The following is a 10,766-nucleotide window of genomic DNA, read 5'->3' as shown; positions in this document are numbered from 1 at the left end:
TTTAAAAATTTCATAAGTAAACTTTAATAAGTAAAAATTACAACCTTCTCCCAGAAATGAAACTAATTGATTAAAACAAAGAATGGAGACATGTTTTTTGGGGATTCTCTCACAAACAGCCAGAGGGATTTAGGTGCCTGAAGTGGTGCCTATATACACAAGCAGTGAAGAAGTGACTGGAAATAACTCACAAGATGGAACGACAGAGCCCCTGGCCAGGCCTCCATCTAGAAGGGAAATATGGGGTGACAGAGGTGACTGACACTGGAGTCCTCACAGGACACTGTTAAAAAGATTACCCCTCAAATAAAAACATGGTTCAGTTATATTTTTTTTACTTGCCCTATACCATTTTGCTGAGCAGACTTTTAATTTTTATAAACTTTTTTGATGAGGGAAGGGGGAAGCAAACTAGGAGAGGCCCATGATGTTAAAACGGCCCCCAGGAAACAGCTGCAGACGCTCACTGGGCAGTGCTGGGTCTGAAGGGGAGACACTCCAACTCTCCTGGGCAGAGAAGCAGGTGGCGCCGAACCCGCCCCCTTCACTGGTGTCCTTAAAACAGGACAAGGTGGGATGACCGCGCCAGGGGACGTCAGCAAGGTCGCAGCAGCTGCTCCAATGCGCCGGACTCTCCGCCCTTTCTGGGATCTCAGGTTCATTCCCTCAAGAACAAACGTAGTTATGTTTTCTCAATAAGGCTTTAATTCCTCCTCCCACCTGGACACAGTGCTTCAAGTGGCGTCCACTACTCAGAAAAGATTTCCACTTTTATTTTCTTCTTCTTCTTCTTCTTTTTCGTGGTGTCACTGTCCTGGGGGAAAGAGAAAGCAAGCGTCTGTTAAGCACCACCACTCTCCCCAAAGGAAATCAGGGAAGTTCCACACAGTCAACTAAGCCTTTTCAGGATCCGTAAGGATATCCTGCAATACGTAAATTTTGCACATAACACAATCCCGCGTTTTCCACGGACGCCCCAGCATTCAGACCCCCCATCAACACAGCCCTAACTCTGAGCCGTTACTATAAAAGGCTGGGCCCGTCCCCGTCCTTCCCACAGGGCAGCTCCCCGAGTAACCAGGCCGGCGCCCGCGGGCGACTCCTTCCCCTTCAAGGACAAAGCGAGCCGCGGGCCCTGCACTTGTCTGGACACACCCCATCTCCCGGCTCGTCCGCGCTCTCCAGAGCAGCTCTGGCCTTCTTGTCTTTCTTCTTCTTCTTTTCCTTCTTGACCAACTGGGGAGCCACTGGAGAGGTTTCATCACTTTCACTCTCTCGCTTCCGCTAAGGTGGAGACAATTGATCAAATGTTAAGATCTTGGGCGAATGCGGATGAGAAAGTTTCAGTAAGTCAAAAGGGGAGGAGCCAGCAGAGAAGATGCTGATTGGATCCAACAGGAAGTTTTCAAAGACCCCAGCAGGGCCTTGTTTACTAAGGGTTCAAAGACCAGGAAGCCAGGGGCACAGCAGGAGCGCCAGGGCAGCAACACAGGGCCGGGCAGGAAAGGCCACATCCTCACTGAAGCCAAAGGCAGGACCGCATGCCCTCCAGGGGCGCTCCCACGAGTCCTCAGAGAAGACAGGCAAGCGCGGAATTCCCGCCCGCGGGCCCCAAGCAGGGCGCTCAGTGCCACCCGAGGCACAGACAAGCCACCCTGCAGTCTAACCCCAGCAGCCCCCGAGCCGAGCAGCCGGAGCGTGCTTCCCGCGGACGGTCGCAACACTGAGCCGGCGCCGTCCAGAGGGGCTTGTCCGGCCCCGAGCGTCACAGCCTCTATTTCAACACACCTGTGCCACCCCTTGACCCAACTCTGTTCCGGGGTCGTGGCCTCAGCTGAGGCCAGCAGACACGACAGGGAACATGAAGTGGAGCGTGCAGAGCCCAAAGGGGGCAGGAAGGCCCACCCCGCTGAGCCAGCACGTGTGGCTGGACGGCACACGGCGAAGCCCTCAGAGCACGCCACTCACCTTTGGGGCTTTGACTGCTTCGGCAACTACCTGGGGCGCTTTGACGTCTTTCCTGGCAGAATCGCTGAAAGAGGAGCGAAGGGTGAGAGTCGTTCCCAGCAGATCTGGCAAGTCTAAGGCCACCATCAACATCCTGACGCTGGACAGAACAACTCGCCACTTGCTATCGCAGACTGACTCCCGCTGGAGTGCCACGAGCCAGACTAGAAAGGGTTAACTGTCTGTCGCGCTGCCCAACGCCTAACCGGCTGGGCAGGCAGGGCACAGCGCCCGCCGCTACTCCACACGCCCCAAGGCCAGTCCCCTCGGTCCCACACGTTTCCCCAAACTAAATCCACCCCTTTCCCACGCCTGGGCTCCCCGCCTCCCCTCCTCCCCTGCAGTCGCCCTTACCTGTAGTCCACATACTCCTGTGTCCAGGCGGCAGGCGTGCTGTCCGTGGGCTTGCCGTGCTTGTCCAAAAGGCCCTGCTTGATCATCAGCCTCTTCTGACTTGCCTGGTGGACCGTCAGGGTTTCAACGTTAGAACAGTGTCAACACATAAAGCAGGTGCCACGACCACACACACACAGCAAATAAGGTGCCCCCCTTGGGTGTTCTCAGCAGAGCGCTCCAAACTCACCCCCCCTCTAATAGGAGCAAACATGGGACTTATCAAAGGTTGCAAACCTTTTTGTACCAGTGGGAGCCTCTGCAGTGTCACTTTGACCACAGGGCCTTTGCACATGCTATTCCAACAGCCCTGGACTCTTCCCTCCCCCCTTCACCTCAACATCTAACACTACGTGCCTCACACTGGCGTGGCTCAAGATCCCTCACCCCAACTCCCCGGCCAGGCCAAAGCCTTCACCGTGGACTCTTGAGGTGTTAGGCACCTCTCCACACCCCTTCATAAGGCCCTCACCACGCCACTGTGCAATTTGAGCGTTGCCCATCTACTGTCCCCCTTAGACTGAAATCTCTAAGGTCTGAGACAGGCCCGTTTCTACTTACCATTGACTCCCCAAAGCCCAGCACGAGGCAAGGACGTGGCAGTGGACGCGCTGGGAGCTGCCCGAGTGAGCATTCAACAAGGCAAAGCAGAATAAGGCAGCAGGGCACACGCCCAGCCCCACTTACTTTTGGACCTAAACCCCACTTCCGAGGGTAAGTGTCTCTCTCCATGATCACTCTCTTGATCTTGGCTACAATACCATGGTCACAGGTGGAGATCACTGCCGTGGTCATTAATGCAACAGCTGCAGGCGTTGGAAAGAGATAAAAGAATGATTTGAAGGGGAAAGACCTGATAACCAATGAGCCCGAATGCCACTGTTTTATACAACTTTTAAAAACCTATTTAAAACTCTAAGCTCTCCTGCCTTGAGGTTTCCTTTGCTGAGGGCTGCATATGGAGAAAATCCACCATTAGGGGAAGAAAGCCTGTGAAATCACGTTACTTACCGAGTTCAAAAACTACTGACACAAATCACACTCATAAAAATCAATGCTTCCTAGGTCCTCAGAAGGGACCTCTTAATAAGTAAATCAGAGCTATTTGTTTAACCTGTGTAATTTGCACAAGAAATAAAGCATGTCATCAGGATTCCTTTTCAGCTGTGAGCAAGCAGCCAGAGGGGAAGGGAGACCTCAATAAGGAACCCCAAAGACACGTGTGTCGTGCCTGGAGCTCAGGCCACACACAGGGACAATCCAACAGCAGCTAAACTTTCACAAGGTAGTGCTGCAAGCAGACAAGGAGTGGACTGAAGGCTCTTTAATTACCAGCCATTCGCCACCCCCTTCACTGATGATTTCCTCTCTTTTCACTGGAGAGCCAAACCGCTGAGACACAGCTCCTAACAGCAGCCAGTGGGACAAGAGGAAACCCCACTTACCTCCTTGCTGCCTATGCCTGTCTGACATGGCCCTTTGCTGTGACCACCCCGACAGACCCCAAGTAACACAGTGATCAGATCAACCCAAGGGGCCAGGCCTTGGGGAACCCCTCTTAGTGAGCCTGGCTGTGATGGCGCAGGAGGGACGAGGGCACCTTCACCTCTTACCCATGCAGATGGCTTCCCCTTTGGTGGTGATGACCACAATCTCCTGATTGACTTCAATGCCATCCTCGTATCGGAGGACGCCCGGGAGCATGATCTTCGCCCCGTAGCAGATGGCGTTCACCTGCAGGGATGGCGTCCCTGGTGAGCGGCCGGCCCCAGGCAGCCACCGCCCTCCACCCCACCCCACCCCACCCGTGGCAGAGGACGAACGACAGCCACAGCCACCGGCCGCAACCTAGCTTATGAAGGGACTCAGGGTCACGGCAAGCGCCCACCACAGGCCGGGTGCTTCATGCATGTCGACTCAGAAATGTTAGCGGGGACCGTAAATAGCTACTCCTGCCCACGGCACTTAGAGCTGCTTTCACGTTAAACCAAAACCCAGCCTCAGTTTTCTTCAATTGCTCTTCTCTATTCCTCTAATCATTAAGGGAAAAACCCCTGACAGAGCTGGGAGGTGTATCAGATTTATTGGGAAAACTGGATAATAACAGGTTCCCAAAGTTAACTCACAAGCAAGACTGCCAAGGCCAACCCTCCCGAGTTCAACGGCACGCCATGCGTCCAACCCGCCTTGCGCCACCTGGTCCTCACTCACCATATTCCACCCTCCCTTGAAATTCACCCAGAAGCGACCAGTTTGACCCCAGCACAACGGGGGATCACATTTATGTTGTTCTGTTTTATGTGACTAAGTTTTTTCAGTCGCTATAGAGGCATGTTTTGGTATGCCTCATTAGTTTTTCTGTCTTTTATTACAAACTATAACATCTATACGGTCATCAAACATCTATATAATTTAAGATCCGAATATGAATGAGCAAGCTCAAATTATTAAATATATACAAAAATTTACATCTTTAAAAGTCAGAAAAAATTTTTATTGCTACCTGTTTAACAATAATTGATCATGCACTAGGCCACAAAGCATCTTAACTTATAGAAGGCCGCATTCTCTGACCATAATACCATTAAAAATACGGCTATTTACAATTCTGGACTACTCGACCTTAAATAACTACTAAAGAGGAAACCCAAAGCAACACAAATAATTGCAGATTTCCTTTCATCATTAAGATTACTCTCTCTAAGGTTATTTAGTAAGTATACTAAGAATAAAAGCTTGATAATCTCTGTGACGTTTAGGTTTTATGGCCTCAAACTAGGATTTATTTAAACAAAAACAAAGCTTTTAATGGAGAACTTATCGTATCTCTGAAACTCTAGTCTCAACCTTTTATCCCCGTCAAAACCACCTTTTCTAGCAATAATTTAAATAAACCAAGGTGTCTTAGGCACATGCAGAACTACCAGTTTACAAGAGGGCAAAGTTCATGTACCACTGAGAGTCTATTTCTTGAACCAAGTTACTTACTCTTAAAGTATTTGCCTTATTTCGAAATGAAATTAGTCCTAGCATTAAACTTCTACTTTAATTTATGTTTTTGATTTAATAAAAAGTTAATCATAAATGCTTCCATTAACAAAAAACAAATAAATGAAACCAGCGTCCAATCTACGAAACCAGAAAATAAACCAAAGGAAAATAATAGTTACAAGTTCACAAAGCCCTATTTCATCTCTTTCAATAGAATCAAGTGTTCAGGACACGGACCACATCTCCGCTCTCAAGGTCACATCTCATCCAAGCAGAACTTACTGCACTGTCTTTCATGACCAGCCGTTTATGAGATGTCAACAGCTTTTCCAGGGGGTAAACAACCCGCCGCAGGTAACTCTCATCCTTGTGGTTGTCATACAGCCACTGCGCATCCAGCACGTCGTGCATCGTCACCATGTGGTCCTGGAAGGCAGCCACATACGACAATTACTCGAGTGCCACTGTACCCCCAACAGGCAAATGGACCTCACACTTCCAAACACAGAATGAATGTAGTCCCGTCTACTAGTCCAAGCTTATTAGTGTCTGGTCTCTTAGGAGTCAACTCTTTACCTGTTGGCCTATTAAACCTGTAGGAGGTAAAGGAGTAGAGTAATGCTTTCCATCCAGTCACGCCCCGGCCAGCCTGTGTTTCAATGTCCCAAAGTTTAATTAACAGAACAGGGAAGCTGCCCTGAACTGAACTCAACACTTTGGAAACTGCCTTTTCTTGGATGTGAAGCAGGTGCAGTTCCACCAAGGGCTGGAAGACCTAAGTACCAGCCGGCTCTAAAACTCTTAGCCCCACGATGACGTACCTTTTCACTCATGACTCCGGAACGAACCCGCCGGAGTTCCTGCATCTGACCACCAACTCCCAGTAACAAACCAAGGTGTACACACAGCGTCCGAATGTAAGTGCCGGCCTCACAACTCACCCAGAAGATTCCTAAGACACACGCAAAAGTAGTACTTATTTTCCCAAGTAAACACATCACTGGTTGAGAAACCCAGAGTTATTCTCTATCTGCACCAGCAAAACTAGAGGCAACAGACACAGGCCACGACTACACCACATACTAAAGGCATCTACTTTTAAGAGACTAATTCTCAAGCATTCATTTCTACACACATGTGCTCTATGTCGGCTCAGTGCCTCACAGGCCTAAGGACCCACCTAATCTCCTTTCAGGATCATACTCAATCATCTTGCTCTCGTAGATGGTCCGCACTCGGAGTTGCCTCTTTACTGCAGCGATGAGCGGGGGTCGCTGGAATAAGGCACCTGTCAAGGTCTCTAGGGCCTGAAAATAAGCACAAACAAAAGCAAAGATTCACTGCACGGACTCTCAAATAAGATCAAAGGGCAGATTTGGGGAGTTTAAGGGCACACTTGAAACACAAAAGGTCTCTTTCAATCATTTAGGATCTAAAAGGGCCTTTCGATTTTTGCTTCTTTCTTCAACTACACAGGGACAGCTCAGTGCTGAACAGAAGCCTCTCGTCAGAAGGGACGTGAGCAGGTCGGCCACGGCAGCCCACTGAGAAGGGCGAGGGCCTCAGAGACCCCAGTTGCTAACAGGTGCCTCCCCTACGATTACACACTTACCCTAGAAAGCTGAGTCCCCCCTTCGATAGCATTGTGCAGCCGGACAATTCCCACATACTCTTTGCCTGTAAAATGACAAAAGAGTAGTCAGGTGTGGCCACTGAGTTTTCTGTATTTTCTATATGCTTATATCACTCCCATTTCGTACAGCCAGAAAAAGCAGGCAATTTGACCTCCTGTTTCTGTAAAATTTGCATTAAGACAGATTTCATGGTGCAGATGTGAGAAAGGAATGAAGACGCTATCTCATCGAGAGCTCAACTTTCAACGTGCTGACAGGGACAGCCGGAGCGCCCGTGGAGAGCCTGCCTGGAGATCACCTTAGAAGGTCAAGTAGAACTCTCCCCAATGCCAATGAAGGAGAGGCACTTTAGGCAGAAGCAGCAGGGAGGTTAGAGGAGCGTGGAGTGATAGGCCTGGAGCTGGGCTCAACGTGTGCATAAGAAGCACCTAGAACTCCAAACAAGGCAGCCCCACCAGGGTCTGGCTGAGGACAGAAGGCACATACACACCAAGAATATCCCTTGCTTCTGTTTTGTTTTTGTTTTATGATTTTACTAATGAAGACATCATTTCCGAAAGCCAAAACGTAGAAGGGGAAGGAAACACAGAAAGCCTTCCAATCTCAAAGTGGCCCCGTCTTCCCTCCCTCTCCCACGTACCTGCGCTCTGCTGGGACTTCACCAAGCGAGTGGCCCGTTCAATGCACACTATTAAACAACCAGTCACCTTGGGATCCAGGGTACCACTATGTCCTGTCTTCTCTACCCGGAGTATTCGCCGGATCCAGGCTACCACCTCATGGGAAGAGGGGTTGGAAGGCTTGTCAAGATTAATGAAACCTGTCCTAGAATGGGAAAGAAATTACTGTGTCATCGGCTCTGGTCCTCTAATGAAAACTAAATCTGAAGAGTAAAAAGAGTTTACCATGGGTACAGGATCTCATATTTAGGGCAATGCCACCACTACCTCCGTGAGTAACTGATGTGAAAGGGTCATTTTGAAAAGAACAGAAGTTTGAACAGTGCTGTTCCCAACACACTTACCTGATATAGTCCCCAATCTCCCTCTTCAGAGGATTTGAACCACAAGGAAGAGGTGTATAATGTGTTGTCCTTACATTTAGCTTATCAAAATTCTAGAAAGCAATGATACAACACAAAACAAACAGTAAATCATTAACACGTGGAAAACAAGAGTCAGGACCACCATGAACCATGATATGGTGACGCTTCAGGTTCTTGTTTTAGATCTTTTGCTCCTGTATTTCCATTATGTGCTGTGACAGACTGCTAAGCCTCCCCACATGCTGGAAAAATTACCTAGATGAGTAAGAATAAGACAAATTTGCTCCCTCCTCCAGAAAGACCTCTTGGGGTACTACAGAACGAACTGGGCTTCACTGTGCAGGCTTGTGAGGAAAATATGGCCTAGCTTTGATCTTCTCAGGGACCAAAGGTAGCCAAATGGAGGAGCACTGGCGACACGGCTCCCCACCCCTGACCAGCTCGCGCCTGCCCCAGGCGCTCCTATCCTGCTTTCCTCACGTCCGCCCCTTCTCACTCTCCTTTCCAGGGCTCCACCACCAGCCTGAAAGAGCTCCCGTCAATGGAAGCCCATTAGCTTCATCTCGGTACTTTCCACAAGCAGCAATGATTTTTTTAACTGCATCTCCCACCCCTAGATTTTAAGTTCCATGACAGTAGGGACATTGCCAACCTGGTTTACCAGCAGGTAAAAATAGAGAACCAGATGCTGTCTAAATGGCAGACACATCTGGCCAAGCAGCAACTCAACTGTATTGAATTCTATATGCAAATCTCACTCTTTTACCTCATATTTAGTGATTTATTCAAACAGTTTGTCAAGGAGTCTTTCAATAAATTTACCTCCTAATCTCGTAGCTGGCGCCCATTATGTCATTTGTGAAACTTGTAATTCAACTCATTAGCGAAGTACCCTAGTTAAAACCCAACACGACAGCCAGTAACTTCTAGAGAGCAAGTTAACATGCCAGGCACTGGCGTTATGCTCTCAAGCATGTTCTACTCCACAAACCAGTACAGGTCTGTAAGGTGAGGCTAAGCACAGAAATTGAGAACTAACTGTTTATAAAACGTGAGAGCAGCGTGACATTGTTGTGAAATTTACCTGCATTCTACAAGTGTTGGGTACATTGGAAATGAAGGGGGAAAAAACCCGAACAAACCCTGGTTCTTCATCTCAGACACCCTGAGGAACAGTGTTTTAGGCGGCCTCATCTAGCATTTCCTAAGTCCAGGGTGCACTCTCAATCAACTGTTTAACACTCAAAAACAGTGTAAAAGCCAAGTGTTGACCTGATGCGAAACACATACCTTTAGCAACAGGGGCCACTGAGATGTGTCCAACTGAGCCACTTTGGATTCAGGTTTGATGAGAAATTCTTCAGCGTGTTGTATTTCCTTCCACAGGACAGAAACACAGCCTGTTAGACTTCCCACCTGACTTTGAACAGTTCCACTACTACCACAGAAGTCTATGCCTTTGAAATAAAAAACAAGGCAGTCTACGCCTTTTCCCTGGGACCTCCAAAGGAAAAAGAGATGAACAAAGAACTGAGAAGCGTAAGTGAAGTGCCACCAAGACGGGCACAGCGATTTTAAGAGAAAGAGGGATAGTGGGTCTGATAAGAGAGAATTTCAGGGAGAGCAGCTGGTGTGGCCAGCAACATTTAGCAGGGTGTGCCTGACAGCAAAGACCTAGGTTGGCGGGCGTTGTGTACTTTCTACACAACGACCACTCAATTACAGCCCATTCCTCCAAAGCCTTTAAAAACAGGTCTTTTCTGTAATCTGTCATCTAAGAAACCTTTCTTTTCAGTCAAAGCAAAGTACAACATATTCGTACTCACTGCTACATCTTCTTCTGCTAAGGATTTCCGCTCCTTTTTCTTCTTATGTTTCTTCGGTACAATAAGTACTTAAAAAAAACACACACACACGAATTAGGAGTTTTCCCCGAAAATAAAGACAATGAAGTTCAAAACAAGGGCAGGTAGAAGACGGATGCTTGTCTAGGATCACAGGGGAAGCCGCCGCGGGTCAGGCCGAGTGCGCGGGCTGCACGGCGGGCTCCCGACAGCAGCCGCACGTGTCGCCCTCCATCCCGGCTCACCACGTGGCCGCGCGGGGCTGAAACGCCCACGGCGCTCTGGCCCCGGGCCCGTAAGTTCCGTAAGCGACCGCCCGACGGTCCCCGAGGGCTGGTGGCCCCTAGAACTTTTTTTCGACTTAGCGCTCCGCGCACGCCCGAGCCCCTCGGCCCCTTTGCTTCCCCTCATCGCGCGGCGCCGACCGCGGCGTCCGAGCTGGCGGCGGCGGCCCGGGCCCTGAGGGGACTGTACCGCCAGCGGGAGGCCCGGGCTGGTGGCGTCACGTCACCGCGGGGGCCTCTCGCTCTCTCGCCCTCACCCGTGGAGCCAAGGCCAAGCGACAAGGTCGGCAGGAGGCCCGGCAGCTGGAGCTAACGGAAAGCTCGGGCCTCGACGTTGTCCCCCCACGCCCGGCTCCTCCAGCCGGAGGACCTGGCCCCCGCCCGCGGCAACCCGCCCAGCCACCCGCGAGAGAACCACCCGTACCTTCCGCGTCCGCCATGTTGCCCCGCTGAGCGTGCGAGCCGCGTGGGCCAGCGCCGAGGAAGCTATCGCGGACTCCCGCCGCCGTCAGGCCGCGCCGCTAGGACCCGCCCACCTGTGCGCCGCCCCGTGCGTGTCGTGCAGAGG

General features: G+C 50.2%; 1 protein-coding gene across 1 annotated transcript; it reads right to left on the bottom strand.

Annotated features, from left to right (window-relative positions):
- DKC1 (dyskerin pseudouridine synthase 1) lies at positions 1-10,766 on the bottom strand. Its single transcript, XM_082376408.1, has 15 exons — positions 10,623-10,766; positions 9,897-9,964; positions 9,361-9,447; positions 8,050-8,141; positions 7,666-7,850; positions 7,004-7,068; positions 6,572-6,698; positions 6,213-6,343; positions 5,674-5,817; positions 4,014-4,134; positions 3,088-3,206; positions 2,362-2,465; positions 1,969-2,032; positions 1,156-1,284; positions 1-814 (listed from the first exon to the last, which is right to left on the bottom strand). Exons 1-15 carry the CDS (start codon positions 10,636-10,638, stop codon positions 749-751), a joined length of 1,518 nt encoding a protein of 505 aa, XP_082232534.1. The 5' UTR covers positions 10,639-10,766; the 3' UTR covers positions 1-748.

The sequence above is a fragment of the Balaenoptera borealis genome (assembly GCF_965194805.1).
Source record: "Balaenoptera borealis genome assembly, chromosome: X".
NCBI lineage: Eukaryota > Metazoa > Chordata > Mammalia > Artiodactyla > Balaenopteridae > Balaenoptera > Balaenoptera borealis.
Note: the sequence above shows the minus strand (reverse complement) of the source record. Positions and strands in the feature narration are given on the sequence as shown.

Coding starts and splice junctions, on each gene's coding strand:
- DKC1 (XM_082376408.1), bottom strand. Junction 2,033..2,361: donor CAGGAGTATGTGGACTACAG/GTAAGGGCGACT, acceptor CTCCTCTTTCAG/CGATTCTGCCAGGAAAGACG. Junction 815..1,155: donor CGGACGAGCCGGGAGATGGG/GTGTGTCCAGAC, acceptor TCTTTCCCCCAG/GACAGTGACACCACGAAAAA.